The 25,500-nt window shown below is 41.7% G+C and overlaps 1 protein-coding gene across 3 annotated transcripts in view; it reads left to right on the top strand.

Annotated features, from left to right (window-relative positions):
• The first annotated feature begins 3,407 nt into the window (after positions 1-3,407).
• The window catches only part of Slf2 (SMC5/6 complex localization factor 2), a 52,257-nt gene continuing 30,164 nt past the window's right edge, over positions 3,408-25,500 (top strand). For 2 of the 3 annotated variants that reach the window (XM_085834184.1, XM_029472556.2), the window contains exons 1-9: positions 3,408-3,891; positions 6,750-6,793; positions 7,570-8,303; positions 10,522-10,576; positions 13,754-14,721; positions 15,734-15,804; positions 19,909-20,031; positions 20,961-21,128; positions 24,060-24,162. In XM_085834184.1, coding sequence (XP_085690310.1) covers positions 3,752-3,891; positions 6,750-6,793; positions 7,570-8,303; positions 10,522-10,576; positions 13,754-14,721; positions 15,734-15,804; positions 19,909-20,031; positions 20,961-21,128; positions 24,060-24,162 — 2,406 coding nt within the window. In that variant the 5' untranslated portion in view covers positions 3,408-3,751. The remainder of the gene's footprint in view (positions 3,892-6,749; positions 6,794-7,569; positions 8,304-10,521; positions 10,577-13,753; positions 14,722-15,733; positions 15,805-19,908; positions 20,032-20,960; positions 21,129-24,059; positions 24,163-25,500) is intronic. The other variant, XM_021151686.3, reaches the window with a different exon arrangement.

Genomic DNA, 25,500 nt, shown 5'->3' with positions numbered 1-25,500 from the left:
AGCCAGAAGTTGTGTCCCATGTTTCCAGCTTTTTAGCAAGTCTTTGTTATGTCCCAATAGTCTCTAGTCTCTTAATGCCTGTGTCTGAGGTACTATGAGAGATCGTGCCCTGTTTGAGGTCTCAGGCATCCCTTCGACAGTGAGCCTCTCAGGCTTCCCACCCTGAGCCTGCCTGTCCTAAAGAATTGTTCCATTGTTCATGCAACAGTGTTTCCCTCGGTATCTCTCCTGTTCCCTCTCACCAATATCAGAGCTCTCTGGCTTCCTGTAGTGCAGGTACAGTGGGCTGAATTGTAGCTCAAAATAGTTTATGTACAGAAGAAGCCCCTGGGTGGGCGGGGCTAGCGATGTGCTTCAGAGTGCTAGCTGCTCTTTCAGAGTTCGATTCCCAGAACCCACAAGGTAGCTCACAACTGTGGGTAACTCTAGTTCTTGGGGATCCAGTGCTGCCTTCTTGCCTCTATAAGCACCAGCCTTGCAAGTGAACTCACAGACAGAATACCCACACATATAAAGTAAATAATTTTTTAAAAGCCACTCCAGGTCCCAGGACTTGGCTTCCTTTTCCCGTGCTCAGAAATCTCACCCAAGCAGCCTTTTACAGACAAGTTTTCCTTTCCTCAGCTTCTTCTTCCAGCGCTGCCTGGGGATTTGCTTTCGCTCTCTCACCTAGACTCCAGGACACTGTTTATCATCATGTCCCCTAGCAGTACCTCGGCTTTTCTCTCCTGTCTTCTCACCCCATGCGAGTGCACAGAAGCTCTTCTGGCAGCTTTTACAGTCTACGGTTTCCTGGCCACCTATTTCCAGTCCGATAAAAAGTAAAGGGGGAAGAAAGCCAAAACCGACAAGCTCCCACGAAGCTGGGAATAGCTTAGTAGCGTGTGCTTGCCTCACATGCATGCATGAGACCCAGAATTCCAGCCCCGGTACCTCAAAGAGATACTGACTATAGGTTAGAGTATAAGTGTTTGTGCATAGTGTATACGTATACACTTAAAGTGAAAACCTGAGTCTAAACTCAAAGCAGAGGTTCAACTCTCTTTGAAGGAAAGGAGAGTCTCAGGCTCCAGCCATCTCTATGTTCAGTGTAGCTCAGCCGACAACTCAAATCTGTATGTTCTCCCTGTGCAGCTTAAACAAAGAGAAGCCTTGATGGTTATTGAGGATGTGGGCAACTACTTCCCAGTTAAGAAGAGATTTTTTTTAAATCGTGCTTTCATTATGACTCCATCTCCGTTTATTGATCAAGGGATTTCTTGCCTCACTTAACTCTGTAATCTGCCGATCAGATTAAGAAAATGTGAATACTATTGTTTGGCAGCAGGAGCAGAGACCTAAAAGTGACACTTGAGAGGCGGGAGACTCAGATACTATAATTCAAGAAAAGTGACTAACTGATCATGCAGAACATGTTCTTATGCTTGCTTTATTCTTTTTATGCGCTGAGTGTGGAATGGAACAAATCAGATTAAAAGTTTTGTGGCTAGGACGGTTTGGGAGTTCCTAGTGTAGAAATAGCCAACACAAAGTAAGGACTAAGTCATCGAAGGGCCAGGAAATCATCCGCACTAAAAGGCATAAACATGTGCGTGTCGTTATTCAACATAGTTTTGTCACTTATTGTGTTCTTTTCAAATGTAAGGACTAAAAGCAGTAGTGAATTCTCAGTTACAAGCTGCCCTGGGTTTGAGTGTTTCTTTGCTCACATTGTTACTACCTGGTATACAGCTGCGTGTTCTGGAGAGACCCGTGGTTCCTCTTTACCTCCTACCTGCCAGCCTATTGGTCACTTTATTTCTCGTTAATTCTTCCTCTTGAGGGATACCAGGAAAGAGAAAAGGGGTGAATTTCAGGTCAGTCTAGTGTGCTTAGCAACAGAAGCAATTCAGTCTCAGGACAATAAATTTGGAAGACCTGTTCAATTTTTGTGTGTGTGTGTCATTTAGGAATTTGCTCCAGCCAAGTGAGCGAACATTCCTCTCAGTTAGAGCCTGGACATTTTTGAGATTGATAGGATTTTTTTTTTCTTTCTTTTTTTTTTTTTTTTAGTTCCTTTGAGACAGGATCTTGCTACATAGTCAAGGCTGGACTCAATATCTATTTCTTTCTCTCTTTAAAAAGATATGTCTTTTATTGCATTCATTTCGTGTGTGTATACGCTGACAGACGTCATAGGATAGCTCACCGCACTGAATCAGTTCTCTCCTTCTGCCATGTGGTCCTGGGTCATGAAAGCAAGTTCCTTTATACCCTGAACTATCAGCACAGCCACAGCCTTCTCTTTTGACCTTCCACCTCCATCTCCCAAGTACTAGGATTACAGGCCTTCCCTAAAAAAAAAAAAAAAAAAACTGGCCGGGTACTGCAGGAAATCTGAAGACCAAAGGAAAGAGAATCATGTATTTGTACCAATTACACGAGAGAATCTAAACCTGTTTACATTGCTGAGTTTTATTACTTAAAATTACCCAGAGAAGATGGGCAGTGGTGGCCCGCACCTTTAATCCCAGCATTTGGGAAGCAGAGACCGGCCAGTTTTCTGAGTTCAAGGCCAGCCTGGTCTACAGAGTCAGATCCTGGACAGCCACGGCTATACAGAGAAACCCTGTGGGGGTGGGGGGAGGGAAATTACCCAGAGGAGTAATTATACCCATTCTATACACATGGGAAGTGAAGTTTTAAATTACTCTGACCAGTTCCTCGGTCTGCAAAAACACCCAGCTGGAGAGATAGCTCAGTGGTTAAGAGTACTAGTTGGGTGGTTAAGAGTACTAGTTGGGTGGTTAAGAGTACTAGTTGCTACTTCCAGAGGTCCAGAGTTCAATTCCACCAACCCCAAGGTGGCTCACAACCTCATGCTCTATTGTCATGCAGGCATACATGCAAATTGAGCACATATACATAAATAAAAACTTTTAAAAAGACTATTTGCTGCGACTTCATGGGGAAACCCATTAGAGACAAAACGCTTTGACAGAATAAAAATGTCTAATTCAATGACTGAGAATGACTGAGTGCTCCCCCGCCCCCTCCCTTACAAAAAAAAAAAAAAGACAGAACAACTACATCACAGTATAGAAGATCCCTCACAGAACGGTCAAAATCACATCACATTGTAAGAGGAAGGAACAGAAAGGAAATGGTGACAGCATTTTGGCATTTTGGCCTAAGATGCTAAAGTGACTATGAAATATTAGGGCAGCTGCAGCACAATCGTCACAAATGTTGGCCATCTTCACTGCAGACAGCTGCAGGCTCGGATTTACTTCTGCAAACCTCACCCCTAGCCCTCGATCCGGCGGCTGTCGCCAGCTGTCGTAGCACCCGCCACTGCCTCTTCTTTCCCACTCCCACGCACCGGCCAAGGCCGCCGCGGCCCCGACGAGGAGGCGCGCGCCCCAGGCGCACGTGATGGGCCTGGGGAGGGCAGTTTTCAATCTCCCCTCCCCCTTCCAAAAAACCCGCCCTCTCCCGGCAGGCGGAGGCTTTCTATTGCGCTACCACTAGAGTGACCCCCAGATCAGCCAATCGTGACGCGGCACCTCAAGAAAGGCCCGCCCCCTGATGGTCCTCAGGTTCCTTCCCGCTCACACCGGAGTCACTTCCGAAGAGAGAACCGCCATGAAGAGAGTAGGGGGTGCCGCCCACCTCTGCACCGACAGCCTCCCCGAGTCCCAGCAGCAAGACGGCAACCACGCACCCAGCTTCTCCAGCCACAGCTCATGCCGCCGTCGCCAGCGGCGCCGACATGACAAGGCGCTGCATGCCCGCTAGGCCAGGTTTCCCCTCATCCCCAGCCCCGGGGTCGTCGCCCCCGCGCTGCCATCTGAGACCCGGTAGTACCGCCCCTGCTGCAGCGGGAAAGAGAACAGAGAGTCCTGGGGACAGGTACCGTGCAGAGGGCTTGAGAAGGGGCCGGGTCGCGGGGGCACGGGTATAAGGGAGGACTACGGACGGCTGCTCTTCAGTTCCCGCCATCCTCAGCGAGCTCAGGCCTTGATGTTCTGGGGCCTGCAAGCCCTCGCCCCGCCTCCGCGCGGGGGCTTCTGGGAGTTGAAGTCTCCTTTTCTGTAGTTGAGGTGTTGCTTTTGGTCTAGTGACCACCAGCCTAGATGGCTGCGGAGAGCCCGCTTTAGGTAGAAGGTTGTTTTTCTCCTTTTCGAGCGCTTGCCCTGGGGCCCTCCCTTCTCGAAGCCTCTATTTAGATCGTTCTGATCCTGGTGGTTTCTTGAGTTTAATTATGTAAGATGTGATAAGGAAAACCCACGAATTACTTAATAGTACAGTGTACACGACCATTCATACTAAAAACATTTTTGGAATGCGCCTGTTTTCTCTTTGAGTGACTTTCTCCCTCATCAACAGACCTTTCTTTTTCTACTTACTTTTTCTTTCTTTTTTTATATGGTAAAGATTTTCTGGGAGCTATGTAATGATGGAGAATTTCATCATATGACATCCTCTGACAATAAAACATTCATATTATCTACGAACTTGGTACTGTCTTTTTTTTTTTTTTTTTTTTTAAGAAGTGGTAACAGACGTTTTAAGTTTATGCTTTAATATTGTAGCACAGACGCACAATCCTTTATCTTAATTCTGAAGGCCAGAAGGCTGTGAAAAACAACTATTTTCATTGTTTCCTACCACAGCCTTCTTGGCAGCCAAGCCAGGTTGATCAGAGCTAATATAAGGTTTGTGGTGGTACTGAGTGTATAAGCTTTGCTGGAGAAATAGTAATATTTTGGCTACAGGTTGCAGCACCAGATCCTGCTTGGGTCTGTACATAATACATTCAAGTTATTTCCCCTCCAAAATCCAATAAATTGAGAATTCTAACACGTTTGGTTCCAGCACTTTCAGATTAAAGGTTTGTAAAACTGTCATAATTTTTTTAACCAGTTATACATACGTAATGGATATTTCTGTGTGCTTGAACTTAGGAAACAATTATTTTACCTCGACAGAGTTCATTTATAGTTTCATGGTTTACCGGAAGCCATTTTTCCTTTCAGATGTATAGAAGAGTAGTATTAGATTTAATACTGTAGGGGAAGGGTGTGGTGTTAATTTTTAGTAAAAAGATATAAGGTTATCTTGGTTTTAATTTGCTGCTTCTGGGTTCTTCTGCACCTCTCCACTGCCGGAAATAGGGACATCATGTGTCTTCCCTAGCATTTCTTCCTTTACTCAGTGGTGGAGTTAATTGACCTAATGTAATTGACTTTCTGTAAACAAATGCATGTCTTCTCCCATAACCTGTCACTCATAACCTGTCACTCACATTTCTCATCATCATTTAGGTTCCCTCAACATACTGGTGGAGTCTAGGTAAACCAGGAAAGATGGTCACTGCTCTTCTAATGCCACCAGTAAAATGTACAGTAGAGAAGGAGATGAGCCTTGGGTTTGGATTGCTCAGGCTGCCGTCTGAGTACTGGCTCAGTGGAGGAATGTTCAGAGACACTGCTTGTTGGCTCTCTTTCAAACATGCATGAACAGATCAGAATAGAGGTTCTGGAAATAATTGTATGCCCATGTTAGTGTGCAGTAACCCGTACATATTATTAAAGCTGTTCGCCGGGTGGTGGTGGCACACGCCTTTAATTCCAGCACTTGGGAGGCAGAGGCAGGTGGATTTCTGAGTTCCAGGCTAGCCTGGTCTACCAAGTGAGTTCCAGGACAGCCAGGGCTATACAGAGAAACCCTGTCTCCAAAAAAAAAAAAAGCTTTTTTTTTTTTTTTTTTAACTTGTTAACTGTCCGATTTCCTTTTTATTTTACTTAGGTAGTATGCTGCTTTTGTAAAAGTATCTTTAAGTTTTGTTTTTGTTTTAAGTATTTTACTTATTTTTTTATGTGAATGAGTGGTTTTGGCTGCATGTATATCTGCACCATGGGTGTGCCTGGTGGGAGGAGACCAGAAAATGGCATCACATACCCCTGGAACTGGAGTTAGTCATTTGTGAAGAGCCATCTGGGTGTGGGGAGCCCTGGCTTCTTTGTAAGAGCAGCAAGTGTTCTTAACCACTGAGCCATCTCTTCACCCCTTGAATCTTTGCTTGGTTTTTGGGGTTTTTTTTTGTTTTTTGGGGTTTTTTTTTTATGGTTTTGTTTGACTTGCTTTTCAAGAAAAAGTCTCATTGTGTAGCCCTTACCAGGCCTAGAATTCACTCCATAGACCAGACTGGTCTCACATTTACATAGATACATCTGCCTTGTCTCCTGAGTGCTGGAATTAAAAGGTGTGTGCTACTGCTCCTGGCTAATCTTAAGGGATCTTAGATCTTTAAGAAGAAAGTTTGAAACACAAGTTGTGGCTCATCCTAGTTTTTGCTGTTAGTTTAGGATCTTATAAAACATAAGAGATCAGTGTAAGAGTCACGGCTGATCCTCTCTGCCTTTGCCTTGCATGTTCGTTTTCAGATCAACCTAATTGTTCTTTTTCCCATCTGCTGTTCTGCTCATGTTGCAAGTCTCTGTTAGACAGGTCTGTGATCTCTAGTATTTATCAGGTTTCTGTTTAAGTCTCAATTGTGTTTATAAACTTAGCAAAAAAATGGCTATATTTTTTAAATTTTTCTTGTGGCTTAGCAAACTATGATTGACATTTTCAGAACTTGATTAGTCAAATCAGAAAGTGGAATTCAGCCCATATTATATAAATCTAACTAACATTTGATCTAAAGTATTGAGGTTTGAATACTTGGTGTTGTGATGTCATATTAGCTGTGCTTTTATTTTCAGGAAACAGTCAATCATAGATTTCTTCAAGCCAGCTGCAAAACAAGGTATGCATGCTAATGTATTTTTGATGGGTTGTCTTAGAAGTGAAGAACCTCCAGACTTTTGATTATACTGTTTAGAATTAAGAAATTGTTATAATGAAAATGTGGTAAACAGTAAACCATCTCTTCTATAGTCTTTTTTTTTTAAGATTTACTTTATGTATATGAGTACACACTGTAGCTGTACATATGGTTGTGAGCCTTCATCTGATTGTTGGGAATTGAATTTAGGACCTTTGCTCACTCCCACTCCAGTCAACCCCACTCGCTCAGTACCTGCTCGCTTTGGCCCAAAGATTTATTTATTATTCTACATAAGTACACTGTAGCTGTCTTCAGATGCACCAGAAGAGGGCATCAGATCTCATTACGGATGGTTGTGAGCCACCATGTGGTTGCTGGGATTTGAACTCAGGACCTTCAGAAGAGCAGTCAGTGTTCTTACCTGCTGAGCCATCTCAACAGCCATCTACATTCTTAACATTAAAAAACTTCCAGCTTATAGTGCTTATATTATTTGTATTCTCTAGTAAAAAGCTCACGAATAAAGCCATAGCGAGCTTAGTTGATGTAGCAGGAGGGATTCATGAAACTTCATAAAAGATAAACCTATTTCTTAGTTTCTCTCTTTCCCCCAAAATATATTTTATCACCACATATTAATTGGCTTGAATTTTTTAGTAGCTTCAGTACAGTTAATAGCTAATATAAAGATTAATAGACACGCCAGTTTATTTTTAATGTGTGATTTATATGTGTTTTAATTGTGGCTGTTTTAGACAAACATATGTTGGATTCGCCTCAAAAATCAAACATCAAATTCAGAGGAAATGGATTATCCATCACTGGGACAGAGCAATTTGAAAGGAAATTATCTTCACCAAAAAAACCTAAACCTAAGAGAATGTCATCAGAAGAAAGTCCTATTTTAGAGGCTTTCATGAAAGGTGGGAAGGAGCACCACAAAGATCGTGGTGTCCATGAGTCACGGCGGCCTTGTATGTCTCTAAGCAAATATTTACCCAAAGGAGCTGGCATCTATGCTCCTTCCTCTTATCGATTGCCCAAAGAGATCAAGGGACAGAAGAAAAAACACCAGTCTCCTGAGAGAAGGAAGTCACTGTTCATTCATGAAAGTAACAGGGAGAAGAATGACAGAGATCGAGGCAAGAACAGTGAAGACTCCAGAAAACAGGCCCCAGCCACAGAAGGTGACATCTTCAAGCATAGCTCCAGAAGTATTAGTAGCAGAAGCAGCCTGTCCAGGCACCATCCAGGAGAAAGCACACTGGGGGCTAGGTTCCAGCTGTCATTAGCTTCTTACTGCCGAGAACGAGAACAGAAGAAGTTGAGAAAGGAACAAATGGAGCAGAGAATCAACTCGGAAAATTCTTTCTCAGAAACAAGCAACCTTTCCTTAAAGTCCTCTGGTGTAGGGAAAAACTGTAAGCCAAGGCATGAGCGCAGCAAGCACACTGAGGCTGTACCTGGGAAGAGTAATCTCTCAACTCTGGTATGTACAGTAACTACTGCTGTACCATGCTTAGACCGAAGTCTAAAGATACTTATTAACCCATATTTAAGGAAATATAGGTGTACAACTTGGGCTGATGCTGGATTCATTAGGTTATCTCTACCCTTCGTTGAATTCTGTATGTTTATTTTGATTTATTTTGATTTTTTTCAAGATAGGGTTTCTCTGTGTAGCTCTTGTTTTCTTGGATCTCCCTTCATGGACCAGACTGGCTGTAAATTCTCAGAGCTCCACTTGCCTCTGTTCCTGAGTGCTGAGATTAAAGCCTTGCACCACCACTGCCCAGCTAAATTCATTCTTAACCCTAATTTTTACAGACCAGTATCAACGTTTTTTTTTTTAACAATTTTTTTAATGGTTCCTCCCCCCACTCCCCCCCCCGCCCCCCCCCCCCCCCGCCCCCAGACAGGGTTTCTCTGTATAGCCCTGGCTGTCCTGGAACTCACTTTGTAGACCAGGCTGGCCTCCAACACAGAAATCCACCTGCCTCTGCCTCCCGAGTGCTGGGATTAAAGGTGTGTGCCACCACACCCGGCTCCCTCTTCATTTTTTATATGTATTGGTGTTTTGCCTGTATGTATGTCTGTTGGCTGGTGTCAGATACCCTGAAACTGAAATTACAGATAGTTGTAAATGCCATGTGGGTGCTGGAAATAGAACCCAGGTCCTCTGAGCTACCTCTCCAGTCCCACAAAGATGTCTAATTAAACATTAGAATAAAACATTCATTCGGGCAGGTATTGTAATTTTTTTAAAGATTTGCCAAATGGAGGTGCTTAAGGAATGGCAAATACAGAAGAGTAGGAAACAACTTAAACTAGTGCTTCTCAAAATGTCCTCAGAGCAGTAGCAGCAATGGCCCTTGGGAATTTGTCTGAAATGCACTCTCTGTCCCAGTAAGAAACAGTGGAGTCAGTGCACAGCAGTCTTCAGTTAAAAGCCTCCAGATAACTGCCCTCTGAAAGTTCAAGAACCACTGTTTCAGATTATATGTAAATCTTCGATTTATTTACTTTATTTGAACGAATATGTGGAGGCCAAAAGAAGCCACCAGATCCCCTGGAGTTAGGGTTACAGGTGGTTGTGAGCTGTGCTATTTGTGTGCTAAGACTCAATCTCAAGTTCTACAAGAGCACAGTAACTTCTAACCAGTGAACTATTTCTCCAGCCTCATCTATAAATCTTAGGTCATTGGTTAGGTATCGGTCTTAGAAACATACCTGATGACTTAGAAAACTATACGTATATTTTAGTCCTATCATATTTTTCTTTTCAGAATTCAGAACCAGACTAGCATTAAAGCTTTTCTTCTTCCCTAGAACATCAAGTTATTAATTTCAAATTGTATCTACATAAAGAACAAATAACGTCAGGTATAAAAAAAAGTACATACTTATAATACTAGCACTTAAGAGGCTAAGGTAAAGGATTATGTGTTAGAGACTCCTGGCCTACACAACCTACTGCTGTCTCAAAAACAAAAAGCTCAAAGCTGGGAATGCACCTAACTGGTTGAACACTTGCCAAGCATGGAGAAGCCTGGGTCGAGTGCCCAGCACTGCAGAGAAGTACTACGTTGACTAAGTTACTATGAAAATTTCAAATCACAGAAACAAAAATTAAACTATAATGTTCTAGGTGTAAGTAAAAGGAAACCTCAGCCTTGTATATTACTGGACGGGGTTTGTGACTCTGCAGGCGCGTTGGTAATAAAGTTGTACCTTCTGAGGGTACCGATGGTGATAGATGTAATATTTGGTCCATTAGCAAGTCTTCCATTGTACTACATTTTTTTAAGATTTATTTATTTTATGTATGTACACTGTGGCTGTCTTCACACACACCAGAAGAGGGCATCAGATCCTATTACAGATGTTTGTGAGCCACCCTGTGGTTGCTGGGAATTGAACTCAGGCCCTCTGGAAAAGCAGTCAGTGCTCTTAACTGCTGAGCCATCTCTCCAGCCCTGTTGTATTAATTTTTGAGTTATAAATCATTATTAACTTATGAAACAAGGACTTGATTTTATATCTCCAGCCCATACTCTTCATTTTAAGATCTTTATAAAGTTGTGCTTTTTTTTTTTAAAGCTACCTCTGAATATAAGTGCTTGCTTTATTTGTCTAGAAGTCTGTTCATGTGTAACTTCATATTCTTTACTTCTCAAAATTCCATTTTCTTCTCCTTTTCCTTATAGGAAAATGGACATCTCTCAAGAAAAAGATCATCTTCAGACTCGTGGGAACCTTCAGGTAGGTAGCATCAGACTTAAACATAGAATTTCTAAGTGAGTTCTTATCTTTTTTATACCAATTTGTTGTTGTTTTTGTTTGATTTGTTTAGCTTTGTTTTTTGGTTTTTCAAAACACGTTTCTCTGTATAACCCTGGATGGCCTGGAACTCACTCTGTACACCAGGCTGGCCTGGAACTCAGAAATCCGCCTGCCTCTGCCTCCCAAGTGCTAGGATTAAAGGCAAGTGCCACCACTGCCCGGCCCATACTAGTTTTTAAAAAATAAATTTGTTCAAATATTCAGTTCCCTTCCTAGAAGTAAATGTCTCAAAGAGTTAAGAGTTTGATAAAATTACATCCCCAAAGAATAATATTCAGAGCTAGGTATGGTGACACACATCTGTAATCTCAAGTACTTGAGAAGCCGAGACAGGAGGCTCTAGAGATTGAAGTCAACCTGAACTACATAGAATAATACCTGACCTCAAAAAAAGAAATGCTTGAATTTATTCTGCATAATTAATCTGTTTTCTTGACTTCTCTCTGCCTTCTTCAGGAGTTCCTTCCTAACAGAGTGTTTTAACAGTGTACTCCTTACACTGGTATTGTTTCATTTCTGAATCTTGGTCTACATCAAGAAATGTAATCTTGATGTTAGACATGATGACACAAATCTATGATCCTAACACTCAGTAATAGTCTGTGGGAAAAGGATTGCAAGTCTGGGGCTTGCTTGGGCTACAGTGGGATGCTGTCCTAGAACAGATGAACATAATCTTGTATTTTTGCTGTACTGTTAAAGATGCTATGTATTAAGTTAAAACAAGGTCCAAATATTCCAAATACAAAAGTGCTTTTATAATATTACATCTCAAGGAACATCTATAAGATTTAGTTGATACTTTAACCACAGATAGCTGTTAGCTCAGGAAGTCTTCGTTTTGTTTTGTTTTGTTTTGTTTTGTTTTTATTTGTTTGGTTTTGGGGTTTTTTGTTTTGGGTTTGTTTGTTTGTTTGTTTGTTTGAGATGGGGTCTCTTTTTATAGCCCTGGCTGTCCTGGAACCCTATGTAGCCCAGGTGGCCTCAAACTCAACAAAATACATCTGCATCTGCTTGTCTCCCCAATACTGGGATTAAAGGCATGCACAACTACAATCAGCTAACTCATCTTTTTAAGGTATCTTTTCTTTCCTTTTTTTTTTTTTTCCCCTTCCCGAGACAGCGTTTCTCTGTATAGCCCTGGCTGTCCTGGAACTCACTTTGTAGATCAGGCTGGCCTCAGAAATCCGCCTGCCTCTGCCTCCCAAGTGCTGGGATTAAAGGCGTGTGCCACCACGCCTGGCTTTAAGGTATCTTTTCTTAATCAAAAAATAGAACATTAAACTCTGGGCACTGCGAGGGAGCCTAGGAAAGCCTGGTTGATTGTTGCTCAGGAGTCTGGGAACACAGTTCCTATGTTAAGTCTCTCTTGCCCACAGAAAGCTCTGAAGCAACTTGAGGTGCCAACTATGGATAAAAAGATTTAAAATAGGCATCCAGAATTAAAATATTAAAAATTAACACTGCAGAATTTTATTCCTGAGGAAATGAAAGGCTGAAAGCTGAAGTCTAAAATAAGTGCATTGATAAGGCCCTCCTGATAACTCTAGGGAAGAAATGCTTCTTTCCATCCTAGATTCAAGTGTTTGCTTGCAGTCCTCAGCATTCTTTGACTTGTAACCAACTACACCACTCAGTCACGTGGTGTCTCATCCTGTAGTGCTGAAGGTTAGTACTTGAACATATTTGTGAAGACCCAGTTAGTTAAACCATCACAGCTGAAAACTATTGACACATATAAGAATCAGTGGTAATCACTAGATGGATATACTTGGGTAAGTCTATTTACTTATTGATTTGGGGGTTTTATTTACTTATTTTTGGTTTTGGTTGGTTGGCTGAGGAGGAGGAGGAGAAGGTGATGATGGTGGTGGTGATGATGGTGGTGGTGGTGGTTTTGAGACTGTATTGTCCAACCTTCCTACCCTCTTCCGGGCCAGGCTAGGCTTGTATTCATGATCCTCCTGCCTCAGACTCCTGACTTCTGTGATTATAGTTATGCACCATCATGGGAGGTAGAATTTACTTACTTACTATTAATTTAGAGATTGGATCTCTCTGTGTAGCCCTGGCCTTCCTGGAACTCTCTATGTAGACCAGGCTGGCTTTGAATTAAAAAGATCCCCATGCCTCTCTGCCGAGGGCTTGGACTGAAGACGTGTTACCACCACCTAGCCCAATGAATTTATTTTTTATTTATTTTTTTTTTCCGAGACAGGATTTCTCTGTGTAGCCCTGGCTGTCCTGGAGCTCACTTTGTAGACCAGGCTGGCCTCGAACTCAGAAATCCGCCTGCCTCTGCCTCCCGAGTGCTGGGATTAAAGGCGTGCACCACCACGCCCGGCGCTTATTTTTTATTACATATTTTCTTCATTTACATTTCAAATGCTATCCCAAAGGTCCCCTGTACCCTCCCCCGCCCTGCTTCCCAACCCACCCACTCCCGCTTCCTGGCCCTGGCATTCCCCTGTACTGAGGCATATAATCTTTGTAAGACCAAGGGCCTTTCCTCCCAATGATGGCCAACTAGGCCATCTTCTGCTACATACGCAGCTAGAGACATGAGCGCTGGGGGTGCTGGTTAGTTCATATTGTTGTTCCACCTATAGGGTTGCAGACCCCTTCAGCTCTTTGGGTACTTTTTCTAGCTCCTCCATTGGGGGTCCTATGTTCCATCCAATAGATGACTGAGATGAATTTATTTTTAAATAAGTTATTTATCTGCCTTTTTTCCCCCTATATTTGATTATCATCTAAATTCCTGATACCTATGGGTGTAAAAGTATTTTATTTCTAGAACCAGGTATTCCAATGTATAATGTCAGTATCTAATGTTTTAGGGATCGATACCTTTGGTAAGATAGTAATCTAATAGACTAGCAATAAAAATGAGCATATGTCATTAGCTTTAAATTTCTTGAATATCACTGCTAGTTGGTATAAAATGACAGCATTAGTTCTTTTTCTTCATTACTTAAATAGTGAGTAATCTCAGCCTAACCTTAGAATTTCACATTTCTTCAGCGTGTTCTGTGAATAAGCTTGACCCAGACAGAAGAGTATACTTTTCACTGATATAACAAAAATTAATTTTAGGCTCTAAACAGAATAAATTCTCCGACAAAAGAAAAAGGAACTCTGTGGACTCCGACCTGAAAAGCACAAAAGAACCTATCACACCAAAAGCAAGAGAGTCCTTCCTAGAGAAGCGCCCAGACACAGCCCATCAGAGAGAAAAGTTTATCAGACACATTGCACTGAAGACTCCTGGTGGTGTTCTGCGCTTGGAAGACATAGCCAAGGAACCTGAGGACGAAACAGATCGCTCTTCTGCAGACTTGGCACCTTCAAATTCTGGCCACCATTCTTCCAGGAATAGTGACCAAGTCCACTCAGCAAGTACCAAAGAGACTAAAATACAGAAACCCCACTTACCTTTACCTCAGGAAAAATCTACAATTAAAAGAGCTAGCAACCTTCAGAAAAACAAACCGGCTGGCTCTGTGACATCAAAAGAGACAAAGCTACCTTTACTTTCCCATGTTCCAAGTGCTGTTTCCTCTCGAGTACCACTAAATGCTAAAAATTGCACTCTTCCAGTTCCTAAAAAAGATAAAGAGCGTTCCTCCTCAAAAGAACGCTCTGGGCATTCTACAGAATCCTGCAAACACAAGGAACACAGAGCAAAGACTGTTAAGGCTGTTTGTAGTGAATCTTCCGGGGAAAGTGCTGGGGGGTCTTTGCATTCAGAGTGTGCCCCCCCAGCAGCATCTCCCCCGGCCGCCTCGGAAGTCGTGCCGAGTGTCCCAAGCCCTGCAGCACCTTCAGATAAAGAGAGTTCAGGAAATTCCAATGCAGGTAGCAATGCACTGAAAAGGAAATTCAGGGGTGATTTTGATAGTGATGAAGAAAGTTTAGGTTACACCTTAGAGAGTGATGAGGAAGAGGAGACACTAAAATCACTGGAAGAAATAATGGCTCTGAACTTCAGTCGGACTCCTACAACTTCAGGAAAGCCTCCTGCGTTTTCCAAGGGGCTTAGATCCCAGTCGCCAGACGACATGGTAAGAAGTTCTATGATAACTTGTCTTCACTTGACGGGGAAAGTTGAATTAATTAAAGAAGATAGATTGTTAACTTACTTTAAAATTCAGTGTTTACTACAGCTCATCGTTAGATTGACATGAGTGTGAATTCTTGTTTGGTAACTGAGTTCCCCATATCTTCAATTTTATTGTTAATCAGTGGTCTCCAAACTTTTTTGATCACATGTACTTTTTTATTAAAAGGAAACTTTTAAGCATGTACCCCAGTATATATATGTAACTTATATATTCTATACATGTACCACTATAATACTGTGTACTTTTGAAATAAAGTATATACAGAAAACAGATTTAGAAAGAAAAAGAAAATTAAGTGTTTCCTGTGGCAGTTACATAGAAGTTACTATAGATTAAGTTCTACTGGAGTTTCTATAGACGTTCCATATAAATAGAAGTTCTATTATTTTCTTCCTGCACCCCAATGGATCACCTTGCACACCCCCTGCTTTGGAGACCACTGCTGTAAATGAAGGTAGAGTGTAGAAATGTTGTTAATTGTGGTGTGCAGTTTTATTTATAAAGTGCTTCATTCTATCTTGGGAATAAACTGGACTAATTTAAGATTTCTGTAAAGTGTGGTGGGGAAGGTGTAATATGCCATGGTAAAATATAAAAAGTAGTAGTAGTAACTAGAAGTAAGTAGAAGTCAATTGGCTTCACTAAAATAGAATGCAGAAGCAAAGACAGTGTCACCACAGAGCCCTTGAGTGTTTTCACTCAGATCCTGAGGCTGTCAGGGTTTTACAGGCAGTATCCCTCCTCCTAATGGATGCTGAGATCAAATTGCCTGCAGTGTAGAATACTAGATTTAAAGCATGGTGGTGAAACTTTTCCTTTAAGAAGGGTGTCATCCAGACCCAGGTTACTGACATAGGAAATAGTCATTAGTACTCTCAACAACGTTAAAAGATTCCAGTTTTTCTACTAAGGTAAGGTATAAAGTCTTTTTTAAACTCTCTTTCTGTTTTAGGAATATGCTCAGAGCGGAACTTATACAAATACCTTAGAGCGACTGGTAAAGGAGATGGAAGACACGCAGAGGTTGGTTAAATCATAATCTGTTTCATTTAGCAACTGCTTTACTATGGAGTTGGCTTTAGTTTACCTTAGAATGGTACATTAGTATAGATAGGGTTGGGGACTTAGCTCAGTGGGAAAGTGATTGATTGCCAAGCAAGTACAAAGCCATGACTTCGGTCCCCAGTCCACCAAGAATCCCAAGAGAACTAGATATTGACATTCATTTTGTAGGAGTACCATTATTCTAATTCTCTTTTGTCAACTGTTTTAGAAATAAGGTATGGTCTCTTGTTCAAGAGACATCAAAAGATACAGGTTTTTACAGTATGCTATATATTACATTCATTATTAATATAGACTTTTCTTTGCTTGTTATATCAGTATCTTACTGTATCCTTGATGAAAAGCATGAGTAGAATTTATTTTCATTCTATGTGTGCACGTACAGTGTATGCATGAGAGTGCTAGTGCATGTTTGCTGTAGCATGCGTGTAAAGATCTGAGGACAGCTTTGGTGTCAGTCCTCACCTGTTGTGTTTGAGGCAGGCTCAAACTGCTCTGTATGCCAGCCTTAGCTGACCCATGAGCTTCATCAAGGAGTCCCCTTTCTCTGCCTCCTATTTTCCTATGGGAGTACTGGGATTACAGACACTTGTGCTATATATCAATGCCCTTTTTTTTTTTTTTAGAGATAGGATCTTGCTGTATCACTCTGGCTGGCCTCAAACTTGCAGAATTCTGCCTGCCTCTGCCTACAGGGTTTTAGAACTAAGGGTGTGCACCAACACTTCTGGTATATGCATGCAGCTTATATGTGGGCTCTGAGAATTCAAACTCAGGGCCGGATTCTGTGCAGCGAATACTTTATGCACTGAGCCATCACCTAGCCCTACTTATTCTCAGTAGTTCAGGTTGTATTAGCACACTGACATTACCACCACCTAGCCCCAGAGTTCTTCGTTTTCTCAAACTGATCCCCATGCCTATTCCCATTCTGCTCTGCCTCCTTGCCTTTGGCAAATCGCCATTTGTATTTTTCTTCCTGTTCCTATGAAGTTGACTACTCTAGATATTTCATGTGAGATCATTTATTGGTTTCCTTATTATATCTAGAGCATTGTAATTAGCATAATATCTTCATTGTTTGTAGTGAAGGTTGGGTCAGAATTTCCTTCTTAAGGTTGACTGTTCCATCTTACATGCCACATTTTGTTCATTTATCCATTAGTGGCCACTTGGGCAGTGTCTACTTTTCAGCTGTTATAGGAAAAAATGCTATGACGATTTGTCTACTTTGAGTCTGGACCCACACCAGGACTTACTGAACTTGAGGTGATTGTTGGGGTTTGGGACAAACGCCACGCTGTCTTTTGCAGCAAGTGCAACATTGTACATTACCATCTGCAGTGCATGGGGGTCTCTGTTCTCCACATTTCTTCCAGCACTTGCTATTCATTTTGGAGTAATGTCTATTGAGAGCCTTTGCCGGGTTCTTATTGTTAGCACAGAAGTAGGACCTTGATGTTTATGTGTGCTCACTTCAGCAGCGTGTATATTAAAATTGGAACAATACAGGGAAGATTAGCTAAGCAGACTCATGAAGCATTCCATAATTTTAAAAATTAGCTATATTTAACTCTCAAAAAACTCAGTTTTCATAGATTATGAATATAAACTGCTCTAAGGAACCATGGTTATTTAATCTTTTTTATAAATAAATTGATTTCACTTAAACATTTTAAAATCCAAACTCTTCCCCCCCCCCCCCCCCCCCCCGGTTTCTCCGTGTAGCCCTGGCTGTCCTGGAACTCACTTTGTAGACCAGGCTGACCTTGAACTCAGAAATTCAGTGTCTTATCTCAATAAATAAATGGCCAGAGAGATGATTCAGTGGGTGAAAGCACTCGCTGAGCTTAACATCCAGAGCTCAGTCCCTAAGACTCGTATGGGGAAAGGAAAGAGCTGACTCTTGAGTTATCCTCTGACCCACACTCATACACGTGCGTGCGTGTGCACACACACACGCACACATGCACGCACTCACGCACGTGTGCACATGGAAGTAAATATAATTTTGTTTGTTTACTTTTAGTTTTTTGAGGTAGGGTCTCACTATGTAGATCTGGCTGTCCTAGAACTCACCTTGTAGATCCTGCTCAAACTCTACCTGCCTCTGCCTCCTGAGTTCTGGGGTTAAAGGCATGCTCCACTATGCCTAGCTTAAATATAATTTTAAAAATTGAAACACAAATAAAAGTTTTAAACAATGGGCCTAGAGATATGGCTCAGTGACTAAGAATAATTGCTGTGCTTCAAAAGGGCCTGAGTTTATTTCCCAAAACCCAAGTCTGGTGTCTCACAACCAACCGTCTGCCTGCAGCTCTAGGAGCTTCAACACCCTCTTCTGGCTTCCATGGAAACACACACATAGGTGGGACACATAATCACATATACACATAAATTAAGCTTTGAGTTAAAAAAATTATGTGTGTGGTTGCAGATTTACTGTTAATGATACCAGAACAGTACATCTAGTCATGTACTGACCCGGAAAACTTCATTTAAAGTTTAGCTGTTGACTGGAGCCGCTGAGATGGTTCAGTGGGTAAAAGCACTTGCCACTGAAACCTGATAACATGAGTTCAGTCTTGAGAATCCCCATGGTAGGAGGAGGAGCAGAGTCCTGTAGGTTGACCTCTGGCCTTCAAGCATACACAGTGAGACATAGTTGTCAACAACCTCCATGCCATAATACATAAATAAGTTGGTAAGCAAATAAATGTTTCTTTAAAAAGCTGGTTAGGGGGCTGGAGAAATGGCTCCTTGATAAAGAATACTTGCTGTTCTTGCAGAGGACTACCGTTGAGTTGCCAGCATCCACATTGGACAACTCTTTTTATAGCTTCAGCTCCAGGGGTATCTGACGTGTTTTTCTAGCCACCACAGTCACGCCCACAACCAATAAAAAAATCATTTTTTAAGTAACTTTAAAAGGAAGTTTAGATAACTGAATTACATAGAAGTTACAAATTTTAACCTTGTTAAACATGACTATAGGAAATCTTCAGACGTTTAGGTTAAAAGTTTTTTCCCTCTGAATTTAGAGAAATTGTTTAAAATTAAGCATTGCTACATGTGGTGACACACACACACACCAACACTTAAATTGAGGCATGAAGATCTCAAGTGTCAGGCCAGCCTAGGATACATCAAAAGACCTACTTCAACACACACAACACACACACAATGGTAATGGTGATAATATTGAGTGTTCTCAAACAAAGACAGAAGTAATATTTGGTGTGATGATTGATTCATCGATAGTGAGAGAACAGTAAGTTTATTGATCATTTATTTCTCTTTAATCTCACCAAGAGTTTGTGGTTTGGTGTTCCATAGTAAGTGCTCAGTAAGTGTTACATGTGGTACTGATAATAATCATGTGACCATGATGAAAACAAAAACCTAACGTCAGGGCGTTAGTCTACAAGATGTCAGTGAGTATTAAACATTAGAGAACATAATCAAATTTGGTCATTTTTTTTTTTCTTTTTTCTATTTCTGGTTTGGATAGGTCATTCTTAAATTTCTAGTTGTAAAGAAATACCCAAAGGGCTGGAGAGATGGCTCATTGATTAAGAGCACTGATTGCTCTTCCAGAGGTCCCATGTTTGATTCTCAGCACCCATGATTGCTCACAATCATTTGTGACTCTAGTGCCAGGAGATCCAACACCCTCTGTGGGTACTGCACAAACATGCATTTAGGCAAAACACAAAAAATAAAACTTTAAAAAAAATAACGTACTATATTTTGGATATGTGATTTACCCTATATTATAACATAACTTATTATATAACAGTACTTGGTGAGAGTTTTCCTTGGTGCAGCTTTTAGATCACAGCAAAAGTTGTCTATTTTTAAATAAATCATAGGCCTGGCCTTTACTCCCAGTACTCAGAAGGCAGATGGATCTCTGAATTAAGGCCAGGCTGGTCTATATAGAGAGTTCTAGGACTATATAGAGAGACCCGGTCTCAAGAATGAATGAATGAATGAATAATGCATGAGTGAATAAATAAATAAATATGGATTGTTTATTGTGACATTCTTTTCAATTTTCAGGCTAGATGAACTACAGAAGAAGCTACAGGAAGACATAAGACAAGGCCGTGGCATTAAATCTCCTCTCAGAACTGGCGATCAGGATAGTACAGATGATGGTGATGGCCTCTTGGAAGAACACAGGTAGTGTCTTTTTAAATTATATAATCTTCTGGTACTGTTTTGCCATTTTTTAAATTTGATTTTTATAAAACAGCTGGACCTTTGACTGGCTGCTTAGTGACTGAGATACACTTGCGTTTTGTTGAAAGGCCAACATTAAAACCAAATTACATCCTAAGTGTTAACACTGGGAGACTCAGTGATTTTCACTACTGAAAGTGTGAAATGTGTAACCATAAGAAGTGCAAAACACACTCTGAGACAGGATTTTTCTGTATAAGAACCCTGGCTGGCCTGGAATTCTCTTCAGACCAGAGATCCACTTGCCACTGCCTCTAGAATGCTGAGACCAAAGTCATGCACCACCATACCTGGCTAAAATACTAAGTCAGTCGGAAATTAACACTTTACCTGCTGAGCCATCTCCTCAGCCTGAGTTAATTAATCTTTAAAGTGTATAATATGCTAAAATTTTCACTGGGCCTGTCGTGTTAGCAAATGTCATTAATTCCAACGCCCAGGAGGCAGAGACAGACAGATCTCTGAATTTGAGACCAGTCTGGTCTACAGAGCAAGTTTCAGGACAGCCAGGACTGCACAGAAAAACTCTGTCTCAAAAAAAGCACAGGCAAGGGCTGGAGAGATGTCTGACAGGCTCAGCGGTTCAGAGCACTGACTGCTCTTCCAAAAGTCCTGAGTTTAATTCCCAGCAACCATATGGTGGCTCACAACCATCTGTAATGGGATCTGATGCCTTCTTCTGGTATGTCTGAAGACAGCGACAGTGTACTCATATACATTAAATCAATCAATAAATAAATAAATAAATGGGGGGGGGGCTCACACAAATGCTGATTCTTCAGAGTTTGCCAAGTGTTTTGCCTTCATATTTTAAGTACAAAATCATGTGTGTCCTAACTCTTTGATATTCAATGATCCTTGTATTTCAGGGAATTTCTAAAGAAATTTTCAGTTACAGTTGATGCTATTCCTGATCATCATCCAGGTGAAGAAATATTTAATTTCCTCAATTCTGGAAAAATTTTCAATCAATATACCTTAGATTTAAGAGACTCTGGTTTTATTGGAGAAAGTGCTGTGGAAAAGCTTATTCTCAAGTAAGTAAATCATAAACGTTTGTTTTGTTTTGTTTTTTTTTTTACTGTATAAAAATTTGTTCTAAGGGCTGGAATGGCTCAGTGGCTAAAAGCACTTAACTGCTCTTGCAGAGGACCCAGGTTCAATTCCCCGGACCTGCATGGTAGCTCACAACTCTACATATCTCCAGTTCCTGAGGATTGACATTGTTCTGACCCTTTCGGATAACAGACATGCATGCAGGTGTACTACATGCATGCAGGTATACTAGTCAGGGTGCCCTAGAGTGGTGTAACCTGTGAGTCGTGACCCCTTTAGGAATCGCCTAAGACCACTGGATAACACAGATATTTATGTTACAATTCATAAAAGTAGTAAAACTAGAGTTATGAAGTAGCTACAAGGGTGATTTTATGGTTGGGGTCACTACACCTTGAGGGACTGTATTAAAGGTCACAGCACTAGGAAGGCTGAGAACCATTGGTCTAGAGGAACAGAACTTGTAATGTGAATCTGTAGGTATAGAAAAGGGATTTGGTAAAATGGTTTACAGGCTATGATCTGGCTACTCCAACAATGGCTGTCTATAAAAGGAAGGTTCAGAAGTCCAGTTATTCAATCCAAGAGGTTGGATGTCTCAGCTGGTCTTCAGCATACTCTGGAATCTCAAAGCAGTAAGCTTGAATGCCAGTGAGTGAAAGACCTTCCTAGGAAAACACTAGGGGGGGGGGCAGGGAGGTGTGACCATTCTTCCTCTGTGTCCCTTATAGAGGCTGGGAGGTAAGGAGAACCTAAACCTTTAATCCCAGCACTGGGGAGGCAGAGGCAGGCGAGTCTCTGAGGTGGAGGCCAGTGTCATCTACAGAGTGAGGTGCAAGTCAGGCAGGGTTGCACAGAGAAATCCTTTTTTTCAAACAAGAAAAATAGGTCTTTCTACTTCAAATGATCTTATTCAGGGGGGAAAAAATTCCAAATAGGACTGGAAAGGTGGCTCAGCAGCTAAGAGAATTCATTGGCTGTTCTTCCAGAGAACCCAGGTTCAATTCCCGGCACCCATGTAGCAGCTCTCAACTGTCTTAACTCTAGTTCTAGGAGATCTGGCACCCATACATAGACATATTCATGTAGGTAAAACATCAGTGCACATGAAAATAAATAAGTCTTTAAAAAACAAAACCCGCCAGGCAGTGGTGGCGCACGCCTTTAATCCCAGCACTTGGGAGTCAGTGGCAGGTGGAGTTCTGAGTTCGAGGCCAGCCTGGTCTACAAAGTGAGTTCCAGGACAACCAGGGCTATATAGAAAAACCCTGTCTCGAAAAAAAAACAAAACAAACAAACAAACATAAAAAAACCCTCATGGGTATGCCCAGTCATTTGGGTTTTAGTTAATTCCATGTATAGTCAAACTGACAACCATCACAGAGGCAAAATACTTAAACACATAAAATCTTTTTTTTTCAAAAGTTGCTCTTTAAAAGTATTTGATTGGGCTGGAGAGATGGCTCAGCAGTTAAGAGCACTGACTGCTCTTCCAGAGGTTCTGAGTTCAAATCCCAGCAACCACCTGGTGGCTCACATCCATCTGTAACGAAGATCCAATGCCTTCTGATGTGTCTGAAGACAGTGACAGTGTACTTACATACATGAAATGAATAAATAAATCTTAAAAAAAAAAAAAAAAAAAAAGAGCCAGGCATGGTGGTGCATGCCTTTAATTCCAGCACTTAGGAGGAAGAGGCAGGCGGATTTCTGAGTTTGAGGCCAGCCTGGTCTACAGAGTGAGTTCCAGGACAGCCAGGGCTATACAGAAAAACCCTGTCTTGAACCCCCCCCCCAAAAAAGTTTTTGATTAGGGCCCAGTAAAAATCTGCCGATGCCTTCCAGGTGTCAGCTTAGATTTTCCTGCTGTTTATAGTGCTAGAAATAAAACCAAAGGCCTCAAGCATATACATCCCATACTTTTCTCAGTTAGGATTAAATTCAGGTGGGATTTCTGGGGCTGCAGCTTGGTTGGTAGTGATTATATGTAGACATGCAGAGCCCTGGGTTTGTCCTTCAGCGCCACATAAACCAGATGTGGGGGCACACCCTGGGTCAGTAAAAGTGAAAAAAAAAAAACTTTCCAGGTCATTTTCAGTTTGAGGCCTACCTGTGCTACAAGAGATACCAGGTCAAAGGAGAGCTGAGTATGTAAAATCCAGCCACGAAAGTTCACTGTAACCCTAGAGTTGCTAGGGCAGGAAGATCACATGTTTGGAGTCCCCCTGAGCCTACAGGGCAGGGCCTTTTCTCCAAAAACATATTCTCAGTACCACAAAAGGAAAGGGGCAGCGGTGACAACAGTAATAACAGTGGCTGTCAGAATCGCTGGGCTTGACCAGGGTTTGTTTTACTTCATGGCTGAGGAGTCCTGGCTCAGGTCTATTGTTTTTGCCACTTGTTTTATTGCAGTGCTAGCTTCCTGTTAAGAAAGCACAGACAGCCTGAGCTTGCTTAAGCTTGTGGCTGATTGGGTGGACTTCTGTCAGCAGTGCCACATAGAACAAGTGATTTTGCCCGGCTAAAAGTCAGAATTTAGGTTGAGAAAGATTGAGAAAGGTAAACTCCGATGCTGAGGTGGACAGCTCTTAGGCTGTAATTATTCTAGACTAGGATAATGGTTCAGGTGTGTGAAGACCATGTGGATTCTGGTGCTGAGCTTTAGGAAGTTCATCCCTGAGCAGACTCGATAGACTCTGAGTACTGCATACAAATGTGACTTTATCCACAGAGGAGTGTAGGCCCACAGAGTGACTCAGATCACCATCAGTTATGTGAAACCCATTCCATGTTAGTGTGCAGTCCATTTCCATCGACTGAAGTTTGCTTACTCATTTCTCTGATTATGTCAAATGTGTTTGTGCTAGAGGTTTTGTTTCCATGGGTAATAATCACTGATTTTCTGTTTCCAGATCAGGAAAAACAGATCAGATTTTTTTGACAACACAAGGCTTCCTTACCACTGCATACCACTACGCCCAATGTCCTGTACCTGTGTTAAAGTGGCTGTTTCGGGTAAGAGAATTATTTGGGGCTTATAGCAGGTACCTACTGTATTTTCTACTCAGTAAACTCTAAGGTCTAGCAAAATGGCTCAGGAGTGAAGGAGTTTACCACCGAGCCTCACAACCTCAGTTCAATGCCCAGGCACCACATGGTAGAAGGTAAGAACCACCTTAAGAAAGTTATGCTGTGGTCTCCGCTTAGATCATGCACATACCCCATACACACTAAATAGATAGAGAAACGACATTTATGAATTTTTTATGAATTTATGAATAGAGAAATGAATTTTTTTTTTCACTTTAAGCAGAAAAAAAATTACTCTAGCCATATTAAACCCATGATTTCTCGGGGAATAAAATGAGGCAGGAAGAACCAATGCTCTTTCTCAAGTTACAGGAGTACCTATGTCCTGGTATTCCCTATTCATACATGTCTAAGTGTGAGAATGCATGTGAGCACGGGCACCTGTGCAGGCCAGAGGTGTCAAATCCCTTGAAGCTGGCATTACAGGTGACTGAGCCACCAGACATGAATGCCAGGAACGGAATTCTAGTTCTCTCTGAGAGCAGTACGAGATCTTACTCTTAACCACTCAGCCATGTTGGCAACCCCCATGGGTTTATATTTTTATGCAAACTCAACTGAATGTTTCTCTTCATGTCTGTATTTAACACTTAAATTCATTTATATGTCTTTGTTTCTGTTTAAATGACGAAGAAAATATATATTGCTTTGGTGTTCCTCTAAATATGTTAGATATGAATGTAGATGTTTATTGCTCTGGACATATTAAGAAGATGGTAATTTAGTATTTAATATAGTGGATTTTGGCAGAGCTGGAAGGCCATGGACATGTCTTTCAATGTAATGCTAGGTTCACTATTTTCCATAAGTTAAGGAAGAATTCTTCCAAGGACAAGATTCATGGCAACTTTTCTTGCTTTGTTTGGTTTTGGTTTTTGAAGACAGGGTTTCTGTGTGTAACCCTGGCCAGCCTGGAACTCTAGACCTGGTTGTCCTCCAACTCAAAAAGATCAAAGTGTCTCTTGTGGCACATGCCTTTAATCCCAGCACTTGGAAAGCAGAGGCAGGTGGATCTCTGAGTTTGAGGACAGCCTGGTCTACAGAGTGAGTTCCAGGACAGCCAAAGGTACACAGAGAAACCCTGTCTCAAAAACTTAAAAAAAAGAAAAACGAATAAGATGAAATGGGCTAGCCAAGAGGTCCCAGTTGGTCAAAGTGCTTGTCTCCCGGAGCCATATGGTAGGGGACAGCAAACTCCTGAGGTTGTCCTCTGTCCTCCACTGGCCTGCCATGGCATACCTGTGCTCCCTTCCACCCCCAGTA

Source organism: Mus caroli, unplaced genomic scaffold (genome assembly GCF_978045245.1).
Source record: "Mus caroli unplaced genomic scaffold, Mus_caroli_1 scaffold_20, whole genome shotgun sequence".
Taxonomy (NCBI): Eukaryota; Metazoa; Chordata; class Mammalia; order Rodentia; family Muridae; genus Mus; species Mus caroli.
The sequence above is the reverse complement of the archived record's forward strand: the minus strand, read 5'-3'. Positions and strand labels throughout refer to the sequence as shown.